Source organism: Mobula birostris, chromosome 7, assembly GCF_030028105.1.
Source record: "Mobula birostris isolate sMobBir1 chromosome 7, sMobBir1.hap1, whole genome shotgun sequence".
Taxonomy (NCBI): domain Eukaryota; kingdom Metazoa; phylum Chordata; class Chondrichthyes; order Myliobatiformes; family Myliobatidae; genus Mobula; species Mobula birostris.
Genome location: NC_092376.1, coordinates 26,609,136 through 26,635,157, shown reverse-complemented (window position 1 = coordinate 26,635,157; position 26,022 = coordinate 26,609,136). Strand labels below are relative to the sequence as shown.

At 41.1% G+C, this 26,022-nt stretch overlaps 1 protein-coding gene across 4 annotated transcripts in view; it reads left to right on the top strand.

The window, feature by feature from the left end:
• LOC140200061 (CRACD-like protein) overlaps positions 1-26,022 on the top strand; it is a 202,602-nt gene that overhangs the window by 122,704 nt on the left and 53,876 nt on the right. For all 4 annotated transcript variants that reach the window (XM_072262767.1, XM_072262769.1, XM_072262766.1 and 1 more), the window contains 4 exons: positions 276-414; positions 8,495-8,656; positions 15,586-15,654; positions 22,342-22,593. In XM_072262767.1, the coding sequence (XP_072118868.1) occupies positions 276-414; positions 8,495-8,656; positions 15,586-15,654; positions 22,342-22,593 (622 nt within the window). The remainder of the gene's footprint in view (positions 1-275; positions 415-8,494; positions 8,657-15,585; positions 15,655-22,341; positions 22,594-26,022) is intronic.

Here is a 26,022-nt window from a genome sequence, read left to right as displayed (position 1 = left end):
ACCATCCACATTATCAATGTCCGTTAGTTCATTTTCCTAGCACAGAAGCATTATACTTTTCAGTTTAATTTCCTCAGATTTATTCATTGTAATTTTTTGTGTTATATAATTCTTTAGTGATATAATTATTTAATGAGGCTGCTTTCCCATAATACTCTACAGCTTCAGGGGCAACCCAATATGCTGGTAATGGAACAAATTATCGCAATGTGACATTGTTGACTCTTTCAATGCAATGACATATGTTCTGCAGTTTTGTTTGTTTCCTCTTCTAGTGCTCATAGAAATGTCATGGGAACTCGAGCACTGTCACACGACAGCATCTTCATCCCAGACACATCTGGGCAACAAGCTGTTCAGCCTGCGCGAGTGTTTTCTCAGGAGAGTATATCTGCACCTATCAGAGCTTTACAGGTAATGAACATGTAATATCCATGAGCTAATGTGTATTATTGTCATCTGCTTGCTAAATGCCACTTAATGTTTTTTTTAACTCTCCCAGTGGGCATAACCCATGTGCTAGTTGGGACAGTAAGGTTTACTGCTTTTCAATAGGCAACCAGGAAGAACCTGAAGCTGTCCTTGCCTGGTGTCCTTACTGCTAAATAGTGAGGGCTAACAACGAGTAAATAGTGACATGGGATTATGTTAATGTGATATCAGGGATTTGCAGACACAGCCTAGAAGTAGGGATGTGGAATGCACCAAGTGTCAAGAACTTCATTAGTTACGTTATAGCTTGCACACTTTGCTGTAATAGAAGCAACACACGTAAAAGTTGCTGGTGAACGCAGCAGGTCAGGCAGCATCTCTAGGAAGAAGTACAGTCGACGTTTCGGGCCGAGACCCTTTGTCAGGGTCTTGGCCCGAAACGTCGACTGTACCTCTTCCTAGAGATGCTGCCTGGCCTGCTGCGTTCACCAGCAACTTTGATGTGTGTTGCTTGAAATTCCAGCATCTGCAGATTTCCTCGTGTTTGCTGTAATAGAAAATTGGATTTGCTGTAGGATCTATGGTTAATTATTTTATTCTGTCTGATATTACCTGTCACTGTCATTCTGTTATTAAAATGTGGTTTTATCGGTAATCTTGTCAACTGGGAATGTAAAGGCTGCACCAGATTCATGCTTAGGTAGATCAGCTTTGACCTAGATCAGCTAACATCACCCCTTGTTCCACATTCAACCCACCACTCTCTGTGTAAAGAACTTGTCTCTGACATCTCCCTTATACTTTCCTCCAATCACCTTAGCATTATACCCTCTGGTGCACCAGTTTTTTTCAAAAATAAATCATCTGCTATTTCAAACACCAATTCGATAATGGCCTTTCACTTCCAAATGCCTTTTCGATCAGAAGTTCTTGGACAGTGATAGTTTGGAGGAGTGAGTTTGTTGTATGAATTGAGGGAAATAGCCCACTTGCTAACAATTGCCACAAGGCTGGTTTGAGTGATACTGTGCATTGTTATTAAGCTGTATGAAGGTATAACCTTGTATCCAGCACTTTTTGGTAAATATGCTGCATTTTTTTTAACCATCCACCACAATCAGAGTACTGCACGTCAAGATTCAAGGCTGTTTATTGACATTGATCAGTACATAAACAGAAAGGAGAACAACGTGATTGCTACTCCGGATCTGGTGCAGCATTAAAAAACACAGTAGGCGTAAAGAACACTATGAACAAAAAAAACCCATACATATGGATATAAAAGCAATCCTATTAAGCTCTAAGTACAAGTAACTTATATGATCGTGTGCACATGAAGTGACATTAGGTGGTGTATTTGTGGGGGTGGTGGGTTGTGTGAATGAAGGGAGGTGTTGACAGCCTGATAGCTTGGGGGAGTTCACTGTTTTTGTGTCTGGTGGTCCTGGCGTGGACGCTGCGTAGCGTCTTCATGGGAGTGGGACAACCGATCCGTAAGCAGGGTGAGTTGGATCCTTCACGTTGCTGGCCTTTTCCCACTACCCTTCTGCATGTATGCCCTTGATGGTGAACAGACTAGTGTGGGTAACACGTTGGGCAGCTTTAACTAACCGTGGCAGAGCCCTCCTGCCCGCTACAGTGTGGTTTCTGTACCACGCAGTGACACAGCATGTTAGGATGCTCCCAAATGCCCCTCTTGTTAGTTATTTGTTTAGCGATAGTGTGGAACAGAACCTTCTGGCCTAACAAGCTGCACGCCCAGCAGCACTCCTATTTAACCCTAGCCTAATCACAATAACCAATTAACCTAGTGACTGGTACGTCTTTGGACTGTGGGAGGAAACTGGAGTATCCAGAGACAATCCACACAGTCACTGGGAGGACGTACAAACTCCAAACTCTGACACCCGGAGCTGTAATAGCATTGTGCTAACCACTATGCTAACATTGTGCCTCTGTAGGAGGTCATGAGTATTGATGTGCCAGGTGATTGGCCAGCAGTAGAGTAAGACTGAATAAACAGGGCTGTCAGTATTAATCCTTATCACACTAGACCTATTTTCCAGTAATGTCATTCTTGTGTTCCTGCATTGTGTTCAGCTACAAAGCGAAAAGAGGAGAAAGAAAAGCTCAATCTTTTGCCCCTCTTTTAAGAACAAGTGCATCACTGCAATTATTATTTGCCATTGTCCCTATTGACAATGTTCCTTTTGACAGCATTTCTCAATAAATTAACTTACGAAATGCTTGCCTCCTGGGAATGTGCTGTTGACGGGGGAGGTGCTCCCTCCACACCTCTCCTGTGGATAAAGGGGCTGAGGCATAGAGTAAGATTAATTATTTAAATTGAAGTTTTAATTAGGATGCAAGGGGATGCACTAAATGTGTAACTTATGTCGAGTAATGAAGCAAAAATGTTAATAACTCACTAAGTATTTAGTCGCAATCTGAAAATGGCCACAACAAAGGCACATCTGGCACTTTGACCTCAGTGTTTGCCAGGTCAAAGTCAAGTTTATTGTCATTCAACCATTCATGTATACAGCCAAACAAAGCAACATTCCTAAAGGACCATGTTGCAAAACACAGCACATAGTCATATTAACAGATTAAGAATAAGTATTCAGTTGGTGTACAAGTTGGCATACTTTACTGCGCTAAAGTCTTAGGCACATGTATGTAGCTAGGGTGCTAAGACCTTTGGCACACTGCTGTATTTGTCAACGTGGAATGGAGTGCAAGTTTGTAAACCTGGCAGGAGTAAAGAATGTTGGGAATGGCAAGGGTGGAGTGCAGTGGGAGGGGTGTGGGACAAGTGGCAGAGAAGGTGTGCCAGAGACAGGGAATGGTGTGGGTGCAGACACACCCAGCCCTGAGACACCAGGAAAGGTCATTTGATTCCAAACAATGGGTGTATTGATCGTTACAGGAACATCTCTCTGGTAAACACAAGAAAGTCTGCAGGTGCTGGAAATCCAGAGCCCCACACACAAAATGCTGGAGGAACTCAGCAGCTCAGGCAGCGTCTATGGAAGTGAATAGACAATCGATGTTTCAGGCCGAGACCCTTCTGCAGTACTGAGACAGAAGGGCAAAAATGGCGGAATAAAAAGGTGGGGGGGGAGGAGAAGGAGGAGGAAACTAGCAGGAAGGGGATAGGGGAAGCAGGTGGGTGGGAAAGGTCAAGAGCTGGAGAAGAAGTCGTTTGATAGGAGAGGAGAGTGAACCGTATACAAAAGGGAAGGAGGAGATGCAGAGGGAAGTAATAGGCAGGTGAGAAGAGATAAAAGGTCAGAGTGGGGAATAAAGAGGGGGGGGGGGCAAATTTGGTTACCAGAAGAAGAAATTGACATTCATGCCATCAGGTCGGAGCCGACCAGATGGAATATAAGGTGTTGCTCCTCCACCCTGAGGGTGGCCTCGTCTTGGCACTGGACTGACATGTCAGGACGGAAATGGGAATTGAAGTGTTTGGACACCAGGAAGTACTGCTCATGGTGAATGGAGTGGAGGTGCTCAACGGAGTGGTCCCCCAGCTTACAATGGGTCTCACCAGTGTAGAGGAGGCAGTATTAGGAGCACCGGACACAGTGGACAACCCCAGCAGGTTCTCAGGCAAAGTGTTGCCTGACTTGGAAGGACTACCTGGGTCACTGAATGGAGGTGAGGGAGGAGGTGTATGGGCAGCTGTAGCACTTTGGTGCTTCCTGCTCCCTCCTCTCTTCCTTCCCCTTTTCCCAACCATGATTCCCTTCTCCCTACCCACTTCCCACTCTCAGTCCACAATAGAGACCCATATCATAATCAAATTTATCATCACTCACATACAGTATGGCATGAAAATTCTTTTATTTTGCAGTAGCATCAGTACAGTGCAATACATTAAATGCCTACAGTACTGTGCAGAAGTGTTAGGCACTTTAATATATCCGAAGTCTCGCATGCTAGGGGGAGAGTGCCTAACAGTCCATGCACCTTCTGCCCGACAGTGGGAGGTCACAGAGACTATGGGATGAATGAGAGGGTCCTTGACGATGCTGAGGACTCTGCAAATGCAGTCCTGCTGGTGTATGTCCTGGATGCAGAGAGTTGGGGGGGGGGGGGTGGAAGAGAGATTCCAGCGATTTTCTCAGCAATCCACCCAATCTGATGCAATATCTTCCCATCATATGCCTTGCAATTTCCATTCGCACATCTGGTCAGGACTGCCTCTTGATGGTGCTCCAGTGGAATGGGGCTGGGGAGCTCGACTCATACTTGAGCTCTAACTCAGCTAGCAACTGCCCTGACTGTGAGTTGAGAGATTCTGTGCACCAGCCCTATTCTAGAGACTTGAGCAAAGAAGTTTAGGACGATGCATACTGAGTGATTATTGCATCGTCAGCAGTGTCACCTTCCCGCAACAACATCTATCCGGTCTCTATTTGGCCTATAAGCCAGCAAAACATTTCCGTATAAGTACTTTGAAGAACGATATTTTTTAAACAGGCAGATCATCCAGTCTTTATCACATTGTCAACAATGTCAAATCAGGAGCAAAGTCTGAGGAAGAATTAAGCTTTTAGATAGCAAAGTTTTCAGAAAATATTAACATCGAACAGTACAGCACAGTACAGGCCCTTCGGCCTCATTGTTGAGCTACCATTTTGAAGAGCAATCTAACCCTTCCTTCCCACGTAGCCTTGCTTTTTTTTCTATCATCCAAGTGCCTGTCTAAGAGTTTTTTTAACTGCCCCTAATGCATTTGCCTCTGTCGCCACCCCAGTAGCACATTCCATGCATCAACTACTCTGTGTAAAGAACTTACTTCTGGCATCCCCCCTATACATTCCTCCATCACCTTAAAATTACGTCCCTTGTATTAGCCGTTTCCGACCTAGGAAAAAGTTTCTGGCTGTCCATTTGATCTATGCTTCATTACCAATTTAGCATTTTTAAAGTGTCTAATTAATGCCTAAAGGAAAGTGGCTTTGTAATTGCAGTGGTAATTTTAAGTAATAAAGAACTTGGCTGAAATTATGATCATCACAACAGTAAAAGATTACTTAAGCTTGACAGGACTTGACCTTCAGCAAAGTGTGCACTTCAAGTCAGCCAATCTGGAGAGGCAGAGAGCGAGAAGTATTTATCATGAAGTTTGTATGTCAACTTTTGTGTGTTCACAGTAAGCCACAGATATGAAATTTTACCTAATAGCACAGAACTAACAGATGAAAACTGTTAATTTGAGAGTATTTTGAATCCATTAACAACAGCTCTCTTCAGTATATAGTGGTAAACTAAAGGTCCTTCGCTGTATCAAAATTATGTCGTTAATATAATTTTTGTTTAGGCATTTGGGTGTTTTCGATTTGCTTTTTCGCTGTTTCTGGACAACATTGTGGACCGGATGGCCTGTTCCTCTGCTGTCCTGTTCTGTGTTCTTAAAATTCATCGAATAAAAGTAGATTGATATTTTGGAAGATTTAGGCATATCACCAAGAACAAACTTAAATCAGCCTAATTCAAGTGGCCGGTGTTATCTCACCCGGTGCCTATCCTGCAATGTTTCTCAAGGGTGGCATGGTAGCGTAATGGTTAGCACATCGCCTCACGGCACAACTGATCGGGGTTTAATTCCGGCTATTGTCTGTAAGGAGTTTGTACGATCTCCCCGTGACTGTGCGAGTTTCGTCTGGGTATTCTGGTTCTACCCACATTACAAAAACATGTGAGTTTGTAATTTGTGGGCACGCTATGTTGGTGCTGGAAACATAGCGACACGCGTTCTACCACCAGCGCATCCTCAAACTGTGTTGGTCGTTGACACAAACGACACCTTTCACTGTATGTTTCGATGTACATGAGACAAGTCATGCTAATGCTTTTAAAAAGATGTTATAAAAGTTGTCTCAAAGAGCACAGCCACATGTTTACACGAGTCAAAATGAATGTATCCAGCTCTGTGTAAACCTAAACATGGATGTCAGAATAGTTGAAGAAATATCGAATAAACTTCCATGTTGACAGAGTTCTTGTATGCTGCAGTCACCAAATACCTGCTTGGAGAGATGTTTTAGCAGCAGTTTGTGCAGGGGAATGAACTGAATTATCTTCTGAGACAACTTCTCAATAAATTATTATCACCCCATCCTACAGAAAATAAATTGGTTGCTGGAGGTTGCTAAAGATGTAATGTGTCAAGTCCTACCCAGTTCACTCCCCACACCACTTCTGCCTGCCCTTTCTCATCTCCAGCTGCTGCCTCATCTCATTCTGCTCCTGCCTCAGCCGCACTCTTAGCTCAAAGTGAAATTTCCCGAGCATATTATTATCGTTTCAAAGTGTAGTCCATAAGATACAGGAATATAATTAGATTAGATTAGATTCAACTTTATTGTCATTGTGCCGAGTACAGATACAAAGCCAATGAAATGCAGTTAGCACCTGACCAGAAGTGCAAAAGACTAGTATTATTTACAAAATAACTGCGAATAAAAAGTAAGTGCTACAGCACACAAATATAAAAGTACTGAGACAGTACAATATGGGTGCTATGCTGCTTAGCGCTGTGATGAGAGGTTCAGCAGGGTCACGGCCTCAGGGAAGAAGCTCTTCCTGTGCCTGCTGGTGAGGGAGCGGAGGCTCCTGTAGCGCCTACCAGATGGGAGGAGAGTAAAAAGTCCATGGTTAGCGTGAGATGCATCCTTGATAATGCTTTTAGCCTACCCAGGCAGCGTTTATGGTAGATGTTCTCAATGGTGGGCAATTGGGTGCCGATAATCCGCTGGGCAGTTTTCACCACACGCTGGCTTGCTGCCTTCCTGTAACGTTTGACACCCTTACTAGTAAAGATCCTATCAACCTTGGCTATTGATAGACCCAAATGACTTGGCTTCCACAGCTGTGTGTGGCAATAAATTTCACAGACTCACCACCCTCTGGGTTTAAAAAAAAAATCCTCCTTATCTCTGAACTGAAGTGATGTCCTTCTATTCTGATGCTGTGCCCTCTGGTCCTAGACTCTTCCACTGTTGGAAACACCCTGTCCATGTCCACTCCACCATTGTCAACACAGCTTAGACTACCTGTTGCCAGCCTGCCTTCCCTTTGAGCCTGGATGACTTTAAACTGTTGGTTCTCCTTTGATGAAGGGCCCCCGCCTGGAACAGTGACTGTATATTCCTCTGATGGGTTGATCCAGCAGTTTGGTTATGTTACTCTGAATTTCCAGCATCTGCAGGATATCACAAAAATGAGGAAGTTTGCAGGTGCTGGAAATCCAGAGCAACACACACAAACTACTGGAGCAGCTCGGATCAGGCAGCAACTACTGAAAAGAGTAAACAATGTACGTTTCGGGCTGAGACCCTTCATCAGGACACAGAATATTTCGTGTTTATGATGCTCCTCTAGGCTAAGGTGGCTAGAGACTAACTGCAGGGAAACCACTGATTTATCCTCACTGCTTTCATGTTGTTGGATTTGCTAAATGGATATTTTGCTATTTAAATATTTTAACCACTTTGATATCAAGAGGTAGATAGCTGTGGTTACATGATCCCTTGGAGCTTACAGAGTCCAGCCAAGCATTTAGTTGAAAAGTAAAATTTAATTTGTGCATGTTATTAAGAATGAGTGAAATAATAAGCCAAGTGTATCAAGAGGACTACAAACTCATGTGATGCGGAGGTTAAAGTTCCTACTAATAAATCTTCATAACTGCCCTGCAGTCATACCTGTGTGTGTGATTGTTAATGTTTAATCAGAACTCCCCACCGATTAGATCTGGTAACCAGAGAGAATGATCAAACCAAGGCACTAAATTCCTTTATTTCACACCCATGAACTCTCTCTATGGTGAACCTTCTCTGACTCTGACTGCTGTTGATCCAGTAACTGATGGTAACTATGGCAATGGTGTTAGTGGAAACTGTTTACTGTGAGTAGTTTTAATTAATGCACAATTGGATGCAACCTGTGAAAAGATGCATGTAAAGAAGGCTGAAGTTGTAACAATTGGCTAGACCAGGTTCTTGATGATCGTAGTATCTAATTCAAATATGTTTTATGTTTGTTACAGTTAAAGGTACAGCAAAATATTAAACTGGGACCACCTCCAATGTCAACACCAGCAAAGAGGATAGAAGATACTGGTGCTAGTTCTGAAGATGATGGATTGCCCAGGAGTCCTCCAGAAAGCTCCCCTATCCATGAAGCTTTAGCATGTAGCCAATTAGCCAAGGTACTGGGCTCTCAGAGTCAAATCAGAGTAAAACCAGCTATTGCAATAGTCAGCTATGTGCAGGAGTGATAACACAATCCAGAACACCCAGTATGAAATGAGACTTTCAAGGAACATGTCTCAAAAAATCAAATGCTGTATTTCCTGATTTGAAGTCCTGGTTATAGACCTTCCACTGTATCACAGTGTCTAATTGTGGTAGATTGGAAGTACATCCCATTAGGGAGATCCGGTGCTCATTTACAGTTTAAGCAATGGTGTAAAACTGAGTAATTTCAGGTCATGGCCCAATACAACTCATTGATAGTTTTCCTTTTACAGCATTAGTAGAAGTATGTATCAGATGGCTGATGTGTTAATTTTCATTAGGAAGGATGTGAATGCATTGCAAGCAGTTCAGAGGTCACTTTGTAGGCTGATAGCTGGAATGAGTGGGTTGTCATAGGAGAGGTCCAGACTTGCATCTGCTGAAGTTTAAAAGAGTGAGCAGGGATTTGATTGCAATATGCAAGACCTTGAGAGATCTCAACAGGATGGAGAGGATATTTCATCTTGTGGAGGAATCTAAACTTTGGCCATTATTTAAGAGTAAGAGGTCACCCATTTAAGGTATAGATGAGGCATTTGTTTCACTTTGAGAGTCACTAATTGTTAAACGGCCCTTAGAAGCCAAGTGTGTCTATTTTTAAGATGTCAAGAAGGTGAAAGATCATCATGGGTCAGTAGGAATCTGACGTTAACATTACATTTCAGTCAGCCACAATCTTATTGAATACTAGAGCAGATATGAGTGGCTGATTGACCTTCTCTAGCTTATTTTTACACTTATACATATCTTTATAAATTTACTTGCTACCAAAAAATCCAGCTCATCATCTGTTCACCCTGCAGGTCACGTATCCCTTTGTGCCATCTTTTACTTAATTCCATTTCATTTTCATCAAACACTTTTATTTCTTTCCCCGAGCATTGTCTTGGCATTTATTTAAATGTTTAATATGATCAGTTGTTTTTCAATATTGCATAAGACTATCATTCTTGGCTATTGAGTTGTAAAGTTGCACTGACTTGATTTGCATGTATTAGTACGTTATCAACTCCTGATACCAGCAAACAGCTCGCCCTTTGTATTTTGGGGAAATTAAAGATAAATTTCAGTCACTGAATACCATGAAACAAGTTTTGGGGGAAAATTGTCAAACTAAATTCAAATTATCTGAGCAACCCATATTAGAATTCCCATAACACAGGTAATTCAGTTACACAGACGTAATAATGTACAGACATGTCTGCTATAACACATTACTAAGAAACTTCATGTAATAGAAAATCTCATTATGAGCAAACAGGTTTCAAAGTATAGATTTAAACTAGTTTACCCAAGTGCAATTGTACTATGACCATTGTAGCTCATGTGATGTGAATAGTGTTCCCTAGTCTATCAATCACTTGATAACCAAGTCACTTCATAGCAGAACTGCCTATACTGATCATTTTATATTGAGCAGCTTTACCCATTAATATCAGTCCCTGTTCCAAGTCGGCACTTAGTCCCTGTACTGTTATCAGGTGCTGTCTTAATTGACTCTTCCGGTCTCCTCAATGGCTGATCTGTGCAGCAAGTTAACCCCCCTTTATCACAGAACATAGAATAAGCACTGCCTGTTAAATAAGACCATAAGACATGGAGCAGAATTAGGCCATTTAGCCCATTGAGGCTGATTTATTATCCCTCTCAATCCCATTCTTCTGCCTTCTCCCCAGAACCTATAATGCCCTGACTAATCAAGAATCTATCAACTCTACTTTAAATATACTCAATGTGTTGGCTTCCACATCTGTCTGTGGCGATGAATTCCACAAATTCACTACCCTCTGGCTAAAGAAATTCCTCCTCATCTCTTTCCTAAATGAACACCCCTTTATTCTGAGTCTGTGCCTTCTGGTTCTAGACTCACTGACTATAAGAAACATTATCTCCACATTCCTCTGTCTAGGTCTTTCAATACTGTATTCTATTGGTTTAAAGGGATCACCCCTCATTCTACTAAACTCCAAAGTATACAGGCCTAGAGCCATCAAACATTCCTCATATGTTAATCCTTCCTTTCTTGGAATCATTCTCGTGAACCTCCTCTAGAATTTCTCCAAAGGCAGTACTTCGTTTCTTTGATAAAGTACCCAAAACTGCTCACAGTACTCCAAATAAGCCTCTGCATTACATCCTTATTTTTATATTCTAGTCTCTCAAAATGAATGCTTATCGCTTTTGCCTTCCTCACCACCGACTCAGCCTGCAGATTAACCCTTAAGGAATCCTGCACAAGGACTCCCAAGTCCCTTTGTATCTCTAATTTTTGAATTTTCTCCCTCTTTAGAAAATAATCTACACCTTTATATATTCTACCAAAGAGCATGACGGCACACTTCCCGACACTACATTGCTTCTGCCAGTTTGCTCATTCTCCCAATCTGTCTAAATCCTTTGGCAGATTTTCTGCTTCCTTAACCCTACCTGCCCTTCCACCTATCATTGTATCATCTGCATACTTGACCACAAAGCAATCAACTCCATCAGCTAAATCATTGACACATAACATGAAAAGAAATGGTCCCAACACTGACCCCTGTGGAACACCACTAGTCAATTCACTAGAATTGATTCCTTTATTCCTACTCTTCATCTCCTTTCAGACCTTTTAGCTACTAAAGCATCTTCTCCTTTGAAATAGCATCTATACTCACCTCTGCTCCCTGACACTCTTTAATTTCTAGCACACTGTTAGTGTCTTCCACAGTGCAGACTGACACAAAATATTTAAGTTCATCTGCCATTTCCTTGTCCCCCATTAATACATCACCAGTGTCATTTTCCAGTGGACCGATATCTACTCTCGTCTCTTTTACTCTTTGTATATATGAAAATAACTTTTGGTAGCCTTTTATTTTATTGGCTAGCGTTCCTTCATATTTCATCATATCGCTCCTTAAGGCTTTTTAGTTGCCTTCTGTTGGTTTTTAAAAGCATCCCAATCCTCTAACATCACACTAATTTTTACTATATTACATGTCCTCTCTTTTGCTTTTATGTTGTTTTTAACTTCCTTTGTCAGCCAAGGTTGCTTCATGCTCCCTTTAGAATACTTCTTCATCTTTGGGATACATCTATCCTTTGCCTTCCGAACTGGCCCCAGAAACTCCAGCCATTACTGTTCTGTCATCATCCTTGCTACTACCCCCTTCCAATCAACTTTGGCCAGCTTCTCTCTCATGTCTCTGTAACTCCCTTTACACCACTGTAATACCGATACATCTGGCTTTATCTTCTGCCCCCCAAACTGGAGGGTGAATTCTATCATATTATGAACCATGTCTCCCCAGGATTCCTTTACCTTAAGCTCCCTAATCAAATCTAGTTCATTCCACAACACCCAATTCAGAATTGCCTTTCCACTGGTGGGCTCAACCACAAGCTGCTTTTAAAAAGTCACCTTCTAGGCACTTTACAAATTCCCAATCTTGGGATCCATCACCAACCTGACTTTCCCCAATTTACCTGCATATTGAAATCCCCCATGACTATCATAACCTTGCCCCTTTTATCTCCTGGTGTAATTCCTGTTGTATCCCACATCCTGGCCTCTGTTTGTAGGCCTATATATATCTCCCATCAGTGTCTTTTTTACCCTTGATGTTCCTTAACTGTACCCACAAGGATTCTACATTTTCCAATCCTACGCCACCTTTTTCTGAGGATTGGATTTCATTTTTTTTTTTTTTTTACCAACAGAGTCACCCCACTCCCACCTACCTGCCTGTCCTTTTGATAAAAGGTGTATAGGTGTATCCTTGGATTTTAAGCTTCCAGTATAAATTTCCTTCAGTCATGACTATCGTATCTCTAACTGCACTACAAGATCATCTACCTTCTTCTGTATACTACATGTATTCAAATACAACAGGTCTGTATTCATCACCCTTTTTGATTTTTGCCCCCATGTTACACTTCAACTCATCCCATTGACCAATCATTTGCCAGACCTTCCTCACAGTCTCACAACGCATTGCATCTACTTGTATTCCAATTGCTCCATCCTCAGCACTATCACTCCAGCTCCCATCCCCCTGCTAAATTAATTTAAACCCCCACCAATAGCTTGAGCAAACTTACCCACAAGGATATTAGTACCTCTCGGGTTCAAGTGTAACCTATCCTTTTTGTATAGGTCATACGTTCCCCAGAAGAGATCCCAATGATCCAGAAATCTGAACCCCTGCCCCTTGCACCAGTTCCTCAGCCACATATTTATGTGCCAGATCATCCTATTATTACCCTCACTGGTGCGTGGTACAGGCAGTATTCACGGATTACTATCCTGGATGTCCTGCTTTTCAGCTTTCTACCTAACTCCTTATATTCTCTCTTCCCTTTTACTGCCCAAGTCATTAGTACCACAACTTCCGGCTACTCACTCTCCTCCTTTAGAATGCTGTGGACACTACCTGAGACATCTCTCACCCTGGCACCAGAGCGGCAACATACCATCTGGATGTCTCTATCACGTTTACTGAATCTCCTGTCTGCTGCTCTAATAGACTTCTAAATTTGCAGTTTCTTAACAGTACCCACAAAGATTCTGCATCTTCTGATCCTATGTTATCTGTTTCTAGGGACTTGATTTTATTTTTACCATCAGAGCCATCCCCTCTGTCTGCCTACCTGTTCTTTCAATACAGTGTGTATCCTTGGATATTAAGCTCCCAACTATGATTTTCTTTCAGCCACGACTCAGTAATGCCCACCTGCCAGTCTCTAGCTGCGCTACAGGATCATCTACCTTATTCTGTATACTGCATGCGTTCAGATGTAACTCCTTCAGTCCTGTATTCATCACCTTTTTAAATGTTTCCCCCAAGTTACACTTCATCTCTTCCCGCTGTGCAATTTTGCCCTGTCATCTGCCTGTCCTTCCTTACAGTCTCACTGCACACTGCATCTACTTGTATACCAACTGCCCCAATCATAACCCTAACACTTCAGTTCCCACCCCCTGTGAAATTAGTTTAAACTTTCCCCAACAGCTCTAACAAAACTGCCTGGAAGGATATTGCACCCCCCACCCCCCGCAGTCAAATGTAATCGTCCTTTTTGTACAGGTCACACTTTTCCCAGAAGAGATCTGAAACCCTGCCCCTTCCACCAATTTTTTAGCCATGCATTCACCTGCCAGGTTACCCTATTATTATTATTATCCTCACTGGTGTGTGGCACAGGCAGCAATCCAGAGGTTACTACCCTACAGGTCCGGCTTTTCAGCTTTCTATCTAACTCCCTATATACATTCTTCATCATCTCCTCCCTTTTCCTACTAATGTCGTTGATACCAATATGTACCATGACTTCTGGCTACTCACTGTTCCCCTTTAAACTGCTGTAAACCTGATCTAAGACATCCCTGACCCTGGCAGCTGGGAATCAAAATACCATCTGGGTTTCTTTTTCATGCCCACAGAATCTCCTGTCTGCTCCTCGAAATACAAAACCCCCTATCAGTACTGCAGTCCTCTTCTCCCCACTTCCCTTCTGAGCCATGGAGCCAGACTCCGTGCTAGAGACTCGATCATTGCGGCTTCCCCCATCCTCCCCAACAGCAGTGTCCAATATTCCAATTATTCCCCTCAATAATAAGGATTGCCTTTGTAGTTTTCTTTGTTTGCCTTAAAACCTAAACTGGTGATAGAATTCCACATATTAGGAAGAAAATTTTTAAAAACACTAAATAAAAATGTTTGCTACATGTTCTGCAAGCATTGTGCAGAGAGAATCTTGCTTCCACGTTGGTTCAAATTCCAATATCATGTAGAGCATTTTCGTATAATTGAAATTGCTTTCTATGAGCCTTTTGAGGGCTGTAATTGCCATGACAGCAAAGATATTCTAATTTTCATTGAGAAAGTAAACTAATGTATTTCAAAATAATTCGTATTTTGACATTGCTGTCAAAGATTTTCTGTCTATTTGCAAGATAACAAAATGACATGGCTAAGGTTAGTAAAACAAAATAGTATGCATCTTATATTTACAGATTTACTGAATTAAGAATGTGGTGTAACAATGTCAGAATAAATACTGTAAGGTCATCCAAAAGATAATTGCTCCACAGATGTTAGATGGTGTTCTTCACAGATTGTATTATCTTCACCACCAGAAGTATGATGAGCTTGAATTTCTCCAATTTGCTCAATTACTTTATGAACAACAGGAATTGTTTAAGCATTTTTACTGCTCTAATTTCATGGCCAACTCCAGGATGGCTTAGATTGTACAAAGTGGATTTCCATTTGAGAACTTTAAATCTAAAGGGGGCTTAAACACGAGAGCAGAAAACTCTGCTGTAGCTCTGATTGATGTTACACTGCACCTACCTATTATGCAAGATGATGTTCACTTCAACTAGAAATTGTTCCAGCTGTCACTAGAAAGCATGCATTCAACTATCACTGCACAAGCTTCCAGCGGATTCACTTTGCCTTTGGTAAAGGACCATCTACCATCTCTCCCTGTTCTGATCTTATAGCTTGTGATTGTTACCTCAGGTCACCCTAACTGTTCATACAAGCACAATGTTATCTCTTCCATCGTTGTTCTACCACCTTTGTTTAACTCATTTCCACAACTACGCAAGTTTGAAATCAAAGCCCTTCTTGTTCATCTTGATCTTTAAAATTTATAATAAACTCATTGTGTACAATTTTTTTTTAATTTCTTTTTTAAAGAAAGTATCAGTTTGGAACTAATTTCTGTCATGCGTTCTTTCTGAGTGAGATCATGTTGTTAAACGTAGCAGATTTTTAATTTTATTCTGTAGCATTTTGTCCATTTTCATTTACCATCTTTGACTGAACCTTTTCCTAATTCCATCCCACAGTACTCTGACCATTACAAGAATCATAGCTCTTTGACTTTAGGTGGGACAGGCAGCGAAGAAGAAGAGCAGGTAATAATTTGCACAACTCCCAATTTCAGGAGATCCCTCCAAAGGTGACTTGGGAAATAATTACCAGCGAACATACCTCTCAACTATCCGATTTGAATCAGAAATCCCAAGTTGTTTTCGCTTGAAAGCTGTATGGAAGACTCCAAAGCAGGTAAAATTAGCCTGGTACCTTGGGCTACAGAAAACAGATTATCCATCTCACATGCTGAATCAAACTCCACCATTTCAATGCATTGCAGCTTGCTGGTTGAGAGGTATGGTTGTGAGAGTTCACTTAGGTGGACAGAATGTGGTTCAAGGTAAATAACTTGCTTCAACATCAGATGAAGTTCTGGGATGCCAGCTTATTACTAATCTGCTGGAAGGTAGGAACTACAAAATATATTGAGAGATTATTCTGAATTTAAGCATTGAATGATATTTTTAAGCTGTTACTGTTCCTCTTGAAATTGATACTGACAACTTCTGATTATGTGATTAAACACAAGGGATTCTACAGATGCTGGAAATCCAGATAAACACTCACTGAGTATGCAAACACGAGGAATTCTGCAGATGCTGGAAATTCAAGCAACACACATCAAAGTTGCTGGTGAATGCAGCAGGCCAGGCAGTATCTCTAGGAAGAGGTCCTGACAAAGGGTCTCGGCCCGAAACGTCGACTGTACCTCTTCCTAGAGATGCTGCCTGGCTTGCTGCATTCACCAGCAACTTTGATGTGTGTTGCTCACTGAGTATATTATCTTTGCCAGATTCCCGAGCACTTTGAGGTTCTCGGGTGGAAGCTTGTTTTTGGCCATTGATACCAGATGACTTTCTCCCCATTTTTTGTATAAACTCTGTAGCTTTTCTTCATTGTTTCAACTAATGGTCCCAAATGTTAGCTTTATCTGCATGCAATGAGGCATGAGGGTGAATTTGTCTTCCATTGCAATTGCTAAATATGAATATGAATGTGCTTGCCACTCACACGTTCTGGTCCATTGACAACTAAGTGTACAAAGATGCATAAATACCCTGCACATATTTAACACCTGTATTGAAAAATGGATTCCTATAATTGTAGATTCAAAAATTTTCCCCACCAATGTAGAGGTTTGTTTCACCGTTGTGTTTCCTTATTTGTCCTAAATGGAGCCCTGAACTAGGGGACGACAGCTCAGAGACCCAGAAGGAACAATTAGTTTTCCCTGCTGTGATTCCATCTCTTTGCCAAGAGTCCCTCCTTTTGTCCTTGAATCTGGCTCAGTGCCAACAGTTGGCCTGTCCGCACTCCAGTGCAGAATGAACTCACTCCTCTCGGCTGTGCCCTCCATTTTCTTCTCATGCTTAATGACTCAACATCCCAGGTAGCAATCCTGTTGACCTATTAATCTACTGCCTCATAAAGGAACCTCGTGAATGATTTTAGTGTTGCTTTTTGATTTCTATATCTCCCAATCTGTAACTAAACTCCCCAGTACAGAATAAGGATTCTTACTTCCACTTGGTCTCTCGTGTCACCTCCATGGTTTACAAACATCGTGGTTGATTCTTATTTTTAAATCTTGACACCACTTTCTTGACCTAGCGCTATGAAGCCTTGGCTCCTTTAATTTTCTTCTTTCTTTTCCAATATTTTTATTGATTTCTATATAGAAGAATACATAGTCCAAGAGAATACATATAAAACAAAAGAAAAAATATAATAATACCTGATACAGTATATTGAATCACATTAACAAACTCCTTACTCTATATTCATATAATTAGATTAATTCATATATTAGAATTTAAACAATTTATTAAAAAAAAGAGATCTACAACCACTACCAAAGTCGAAGCTGTTTGGGAAAAAAAACTTATCAGATAATAAAATATGTTATTAACCAACTTCTGTACTTTAACAAGAAGTCAAAGATTATGAAAATAATTTAAAAACGACCCTGACAAATTTTGAAAATCTTGGTTAGATTCAGAAATTGAACAATGAACTTTTTCTAAATTTAGGAATGCCATAACATCCCGTAACCACTGAGCATGGTTAGGCGGAACAGCATCCTTCCATTTAAACAAAAGCACCCTTCTAGCCATAAGAGAGATAAAAGCCAGAATGTGCAGATCAGATGTCTTCAAAATGACATCTTCCCTTCCAACAATACCAAATAGGGCAGTCAAAGGATTAGGCTTAAAATTTACTTCAAAGAGTACAGAAAAAGTTTGGAACTTCCTTCCAATATTTTCCAAGACTTGGGCACGTCCAAAACATATGAATAAATGAAGCTTCTCCATTGTTACACCTATCACAGTAGGGAGATAAATCCATATAAAAATGAGATAACTTATCCTTGGTCATATAAGCCCTATGAACCACTTTAAATTGTAGGAAGGAATGACGAGCACATATTGATGAAGTATTAACCAATTTAAAAATCTCATTCCAAGTTTCTTCAGAAATGGTGGTCTGTAAATCAATTTTCAAAAAATCTATCTGTTTGAAGATGCACAATGACTGAGCCATCACAGCTCTCTTAAGCAACACATTTCCAGTATTCATTACATTATGGGTTGAGAACTAACTTACAGCAGAAGTTCCCAGCTTTTTTTAATGCCATCGACCAATACCATTAAGCAACAGGTCCATGGACTCCAGGTTGGCAACCCCTGATTAAGAGTAGTGGCCTTTACTTAATTTTCTCTTCCTATAATTCAGAAGCAAGTCCATTAACATATCACTTTATTTTTAAAGTTCCAGGAATGTAGAGTATACTCATTCATTGTTTGCTGCTTGCTTTCTTATCTTTTCCACCTTTTCTAAATAGTTGGTATGTTAACTTTTATGTTGTTTTATTAGGATAGATGAAAGGATGAGTAGTCATGCATGGCAGGAGCTGGCACAGAGACCTTTCACAAGATCTTGAAAATCTCTGTTAATCATTAATAGCCCAGATAATGAGCTCCTATGAATTTATATGTTTACTAATTTTCTACTTCAGTGGATTACATTATGGGTTTGAACAAAGCTTCATGTCGCCATCAGCTCCTTGTCAATGAGATCATTTTCCTTTCTTGTTTATTGTACCTATTCACTCAAGGACCTACTACCCAAATCCCAGTGAATGCGAACAGCCTCTGACCGTGGAAATGAATCACTTCATAAAGCGTCAGTCTGGTGCACTTCCTATTAATCATAATCAAACAGACCATCCCATGAATGTGCGTAATCAATTTAATCAGAATATAATGGGCACAGAAAGAGCCTCTAGTTCACACCACCAATTACAAGGCGTTTGCACTTCAATTTCCCAACATGAAAGCCATGTGCACTTCCAGAACAGACATGAAACGAATTAAAAATCCATTTAGAGGAAGATGTTGGAAATAGCAGGTCAGCTAGCATCAGCGGCAAGAGAAAGAGCACGAGTATTTCAGGTTAATAACCTTATGAAAACCAGACATTGTGGTGGTAGTTCCAGCTTCAGTTTTGTTTTCAATTTCAAGGATTCTGCAACTCATGCACTCACTATTATTTATTTATTTGCACAATTTGTCTTCTTTCGCACATTAGTCGTTTATCAGTCTTTGTTTATGCATAGTTTGTCATAATTTCTATTTTATTTCCTGTAATTATCTGCAAGAAAATGAAACTCCAGGTATTATATGGTGATACATATGTACTTCGGTAATAAATTCACTTTGACTTTGACGATTCCTGCCGCTGCAAGAATTTTACTATTTGATTGTGATGGACCCGAGTGTTATCTGGTCAAACCTGTTATGTTCCCATGCTTCAGATTGAACTGAGTTTCCAAGTGCTATGCCTAAGTACTTTAATGGACTGAGAGTTTGGACATTGTGTTCATTTGAAACTTAACTTCAAAGGTTCAAAGGTCAAATTTAATGTCAGAGAAATGTATACAATATACGTCCTGAAATGCTTTTTCTTCACAAACATCCACGAAAACAGAGAAGTGCCCCAAAGAATAAACGACAGTTTAACGTGAGAACCCCAAAGTCCCCCTCCCCCCCAGCTCCCCACTCCCGCGCGCAAGCGGCAGCGAGCAACTTTGCCAAAAATTCATAGTAACCAGGAGCAACTGTGTGAACCAGGTTTGGCATCAGATAATACTTAGCATGGTGACAAACCGGGATTACGATTAAACTGTGTATTTAAGATTTCCTAGTGAATTTGGGGTGGCATGGTAATGTAGTGATCAGCATAATACTCTTACAGTGCCAGCGACCGGGTTCATTTCCCGTTGCCCGAAAGAAGTTTGCACAATCTCCGGTGACTGCATGGGTTTCCTCTGGGTGCTCCAGTTTCCTCCTGCATTCCAAAGATGGAGTCATAGAAAAGTATGGCACAGAAACCAGCCCTTTGGCCCTTCTAGTTCATGCTGAACCACTTAAACTGCCTACACCCATCAAACTTCACCGGGACCATAGCCCTCTGTACCCTTGCTATTAATGTACTTATCCAAACTTCTGTTAAACGGTGACGTCAAACTCGCATACACCACTTGCGCTGGCAGCTCATTCCACACTCTCATGACCTTCTGAGTGAAGAAGTTTACCCTCATGTTCCCCTTAAACTTTTTACCTTTCACCCTTATCTCATGATCTCTAGTTGTAGTCCCACCTAACCTCAGTGGAAAGAGCCTGTTTGCATTTACCTATCCGTATCCCTCATAATTTTGTATACCTCTCCCCTCAACCTTCTACGTTTCAGGCAATGAAGTCCTAACCTGTTCAAACGTTCCATTTAATTCGGGTCCTCCAATCCTGGCAACATCTTTGTAAATTTTCCCTGTAATCTTTTAACCTCTTTCCTGTGGGTAGATCTCCAAAACTGCACACAATACTCCAAATTAGGCTTCACCAACGTCTTATACAACTTCAACATAACATCCCATCTCCTGTACTCAATACTTTGATTTATGAAGGCCACTGTGCTGAAAGCTTTCTTTACGACCCTATCTACCTGTGACACCACTTTCAACGCATTCCCAGGCCCCCTTCCTCTACGGCACTCCTCAGTGTCCTACTGTTCACTGTGCATGACTTACCCTGGTTAATCCTACCAAAGTGGAAAACCTTGCACTTTGCTGGATTAAATTCCATCTGCCATTTGCTTGACAGATGTATGGATTGGTAGGTTAATTAGCCACACGAGTGCGATTGTGTGGCTTGGGCCCAGTGGGCTGGAAGAGCCTGTTAGCACCTTGTATCTCTAAATAAAATAAAGTTGCAGTTGCTATCTAATAACATTTTAATGACCATTAAGTTGGAAGTCAAATCAATGGGAAATACTGCTCACCAACTGGGATTTGCTAACCTGTACTCAACAAATAACCTTTCATTTATAAATGGATATTTGGTCAAGTAGTCAACAATAAGAACTATTTAATCTTTGATCCCAGTTAAAATTACTCATTAAGGGTTCTGTTCCTGTGATAGATCTTTCCTATTTCTTTTAAGATCCATCATCTTGAATCAATCAAGTCGAGAGACATTGCTCTACTTGGTAATAGAACATAGAGCAATACATTATGGAAAGAGGTGCTTTGACTCAATGAGTTCGTGCCTACCATGGTGCCCACCCAACTAGTCCCAATTTCCTGCATTTGGACCGCATCCTTCTAAAAGGAGTATAGAAAAAAAACACTCACATCTTCTATAATATATACTTTTTTTTATCTGAGTACAAGTGTTTTGGTCTACGTAAGTAGTCCTGGTTTGCATTTTCTACTACCCAAGCCATTACGGAACAGTTAAATAAACAGTGTTCAGTTCAAGTTTTTCTGGTGGTTCTGACTGAGGGAGAAATATTAACAAGTTACTTTACGCTTGTCGAATTGTACACAGAATCTATAACTTGGGCTGGACAAGTGGACAAGTAATGAATGAAGCCTTTGTTTTAACGTTTCATAATCAGGTTTAATATCACCAGCATATGCTGTGAAACTTGTTAACTCAGTGGCAGCAGTACAATACAATACATGATAGTATAGAGAGAAAAATAAATAAATCTAAGTAAATCAATATATATTTGTATATTAAATAGTTAAATTAAAAATAGTTCAAAAACAGAAATAATATAAATACGAAAAAAGTGAGGTAGTGTTCATGGGTTCAATGTCCATTTGGGAATCAGACGGCAGAGGGGAAGAAGCTGTTCCTGAATCACTGAGTGTGTGCTTCAGGCTTCTGTATCTCTTTCTGATGGTAACATCGAGAAGAGCGCATGTCCTGGCCGATGGGGGTCCTTAATAATGGGTGCAGCTTTTCTGAGGCACCTTAAAACTGTCTTGGATACTACGACTAGTACACAAGATGGAGCTGACTAATTTTACAACTTCTGACACGTCCCATTTTCTACGTATCGTTACTTGGACTGCAACAGGGACTTGCTCCTTTGGTTCTAAAGTGATGTAGGACACCCTGAAAAGTGTTTTCTACACATCCAATTGCTTGCTTTCTTTCTCTTTCTCTCTAACAATGCACCATTGCCACGTTGATGCTTCAGAGCAACATACTTGTTATGTGCTTGTGTTGGGACTGGTGTATAGCTGAATTGTTGAACCCACAATCCATGCTCTCACATGGGAATAGCACAGCAGAGCTCATAGCCGCTCCATTGTGGAGCTGATGTTGGGAATGGCGGTTTATGTTCAATGCAGTACTTACTCTTGGTTTATTAATTTACAGATTTCTCCAGGATCTTCCTCTAGGCCCAACAGTCCCCATTCTGCAGTCATCACAGCAAGGCCAACAGCAAGGTCACGGAGTCCTACATCACCGCTGGTTTATACCTCATCTACTGACAGCCCTGCTTCACCTGGTATTGATTTTAACTCTCCACCTGTGTTGTCCCTCTGCTTGGATAATTCAGCAGCGAGGCACAAAATCTCAGTGAAACCACGGAATCAGCGCTCCCACACCAAACGAAGATCCCCTTCAGTAAGTATTACGACTTTATGCAGAACGCAGGCTTGGTTTTCAAATTTTCATCTTTTCCGCTAGAGGTGGTAGCTCTCTCTGGGCTTAAATTCCAAGCCTTCTACTGACTTGCAAATGTGTGTGAACTGGGAGAAGCCCAGCAGTGTACTGGTGCGGGGCTAGAGAGGACAGTTCCCCTTTCCAAGTTGTGAATGAAAAAGGTGTACTTATCAAAAAGCAAGAGTTCCCACTGCTGGTTAAGCACTTCTGGACTTCTGTAAAGGATCAGGGAAATGTGTGGCTGATGTGGTAAATTCAACCCTTAACGCTTGTGGTTTCTGAAAACCTGCTAGAACTGATTTGGATCTGGAACTATCAGATTGCACACATAAAGGGGATCACTAAGCCAGTTTTAAAGAAGGAACAATGGCTCAAACAGATCTCTAAGCCATGAATTTTTAATAATGCTCTATGTTCATGTGATTTCTCGAGGTCATTGCCCTTCAGAGAATACACAAGCTTCTTTTGCACAGAGGCCTTCCTTTGAATGTTTCATGTCTTTGTTGCCTAACCTGAAATCTCAGGTTTTATTTTACTTCATTTTCAATGTATCCCTTCTGGGACTTGCAACACCCTCTCCATAACAGGACACGCAAAGCTTTAGTGAATGTCCCATTGTAGTCTTATTCCGCAATGCAATTGTCATCTTCTCAATGCGGCATTCTGTTACCATTAGCTGCCAGTCTGTGAGAAATTTTGAAAGAGAAACTATCTCTATTGCTGGGAAGAGAGCCGATAGAAGTTTATTAAATCACTAGAGGCATAGGTAGATAGCTGGTGTCATTTTCCCAGGGTCTAACTATCTAATGCTAGAGGGCATCCATTTAAGGTAAGGGGGAAGCTGTGTGGAGCAAGCTTTTTGTTGTTCACAGAGAGTGCCATCGAGGGTGGTGGTGGAAGCAGATATGGTAAAAGAGGCAATTGGATAGGCACATGAATATGCAGAGAATGGAGGGAAATGGACTGTGTGCAGGCAGAATGGATTAAATGTCTTTGAATTAATTAGTTTGGCACATCATGTGCTGGAGTTTAGCACCACATCGTGAGCCTGTTCTTGTACTGTCCTGTGTTCTGTGATTTAATGTTTTTTTTTATCAAGGAAACTAGATCTCTAAACCAGGCCATTTTTTTTTCAAAATCAACAGTTTTCAGGATCTAGGCATCGTTGGATTGCCCAAACCTAGCTGCCCTTGAGATGATGCTTACAAGTTTCTTTGAATTGCTACAGAGCAGTAAAGACCCAGACCTGGCCAAACTCTGTCTATAACTCAGGTCCTCTAGTTCCGGCAACATCCTCGTAAATCTTTTCTTTACGCTTTCCATTTGAAACATATCTTTCCTAAAAAGGAGGGGACAAAACTGTGCACAGAACTGACAAGTGCAGCCTCAACAATACAACATAACTTCTATACTCAATGCAACATGTAGTGTCTTGTAAAAGTATTCAGCTCCCAACCCTTTGTTCACATAAATGAGTATTACAAACAGAGATTTTGATCAATTTAACTGAGAATTTTTATTTGTGAATCACATGCTCTTACTTTTATGGTAGAGCCCCAAAAACAGGGGAAATTGTAAAGCATGAAAAACTTTTTTTAAAAAAATCAATAATTGAGATGTCAGTAGTTCAAACGTATTCATCCTCCTTAGCTCAGTACTTAGTTGAGCCACCTCTTGTAACTATTGCAGGCAGTAGGCCTTTTGGATAAGTCTCTATCAGCTTTGCACAATGTGCTGGAGCAAAATTTTCCGATTCCTCCTTGTAAGATTGCTTAAGCTGTGCCAGGCTGTTTGGGGAGGAGTGGTGGACAGCACTCTGAGGTCTTGCTAGTGATGTTCGATTGGGTTAGGATCAGGTCTCTGACTGGGCCACTCAAGGACATCGGTTTCCTTCGGTGCTTTGTCTTGACAATCTTCCTCCCCACTTCAAGCTTTCTGGCAGAGGCTAGCAGATTTTTTATCCAGTATCTCTCTATATTTAGCAGCATTCATCTTCGCATCAAACCTGACCAGGTTTCCAGTCCCTGCTGCTGAAAAGCATCCTCATAGCAGGGTGCTACCTCCACCATACTTTACAGTAGGGATTGTGTTACCTGGCTGATGTGCAGTATTAGACTTACACCACTTGTACCACTTAGTGTTTAGGCCAAAAAGTTCCACCTTTGCCTCATCTGGGTAAGGATGTGCTTTTTTTTTAATAATCTGGGCTTCTTCCTTGTCACTCTTCCATAAATACCCTTTTTGTGCAAGGGATTAGAGATTGTGGAGCTGTGAACTTCATCTCCAGTTGCAGCCACTGGCTTCTACAGCTGCTTAGAGTGACCGTTGGCGTCAGGTAGCCTCTCTTAGAAGTGTGACTGTTCTGGTGACTGAGTTTAGATGGACGTTCTGATTTAGATAGTGTGGCTGTGGTTTCATTTTTCTCCCCACTTTTTCATGAGGGACTGCACTGAGCTCCGAGGTATGTTCAGTGCCTTTGAAATGGTCTTGTATCCTTCCCCAGATTTGTGCTTCATCATTATCATTTCCCTGACATGTCTTGAATGCTCTTTTAATCTTCATTTTGGTTTGTCTGTTGAAAATCTGCCGTACTATTGGACCTTAAAGAGAGAGGAGGTATTTATTCATATGAATTCATTGAAAACAGATGATCCTTGAATTTTCTACATCAACGCATTTCCTGAGGAAATTTAGCATAATAATTACAAAAGGGATGAATACTTCTCCAGCCTCACAATTTCAGTTTTTAATTTTTAGTAAATTGTTGACAGGTTTTGGAATTTTTCTTTTGATTTGACATGGGGGCCGAATACTTTTTCAAGGCACTGTAATTCATATACTTGGTGCTTTGACTGAAGGCCAGTGTTTCTACCTGTGAAGTTGCCTTTCAATGAACTATGCCCTTGTACTCCTGGGTCCCTCTGGAACATTACATTCCCTAGTGCCCCAGTAGACCTCCTACACTGGTGTGACTTTCAAAATCATCCCACACTTATCTTTATTGATATCAATTTGCTAGTTCCCTAACTGAGCAGATCCCCTTGTAACCCACAATAACCTTCTTCACTGTCAACAGTACCTAATTTTGTGTCATCCATGACTTACTGATCAATCCTTGTGCATTCCATCCAAATCATCTGTATAAATAATGAACAACAAGAGTACCAAAACCGAGCCCTGTAGTCACTGACTTCCATTCTGAGAAACAACTTTCAACCATTACCCTCTACTTCCTACCTCTGAGCCAATTTTGAATCTACCAGCTGAGCTCAGATTCCATGGGACCTAATCCTCCAGACCAGCCTACCATGTGGGACCTTTTGAAAATCTTGCTGGAGTCCAATTAGAGAACATCCACTGCCCTACCCTTATCTATCCTTTTGGTTAGCT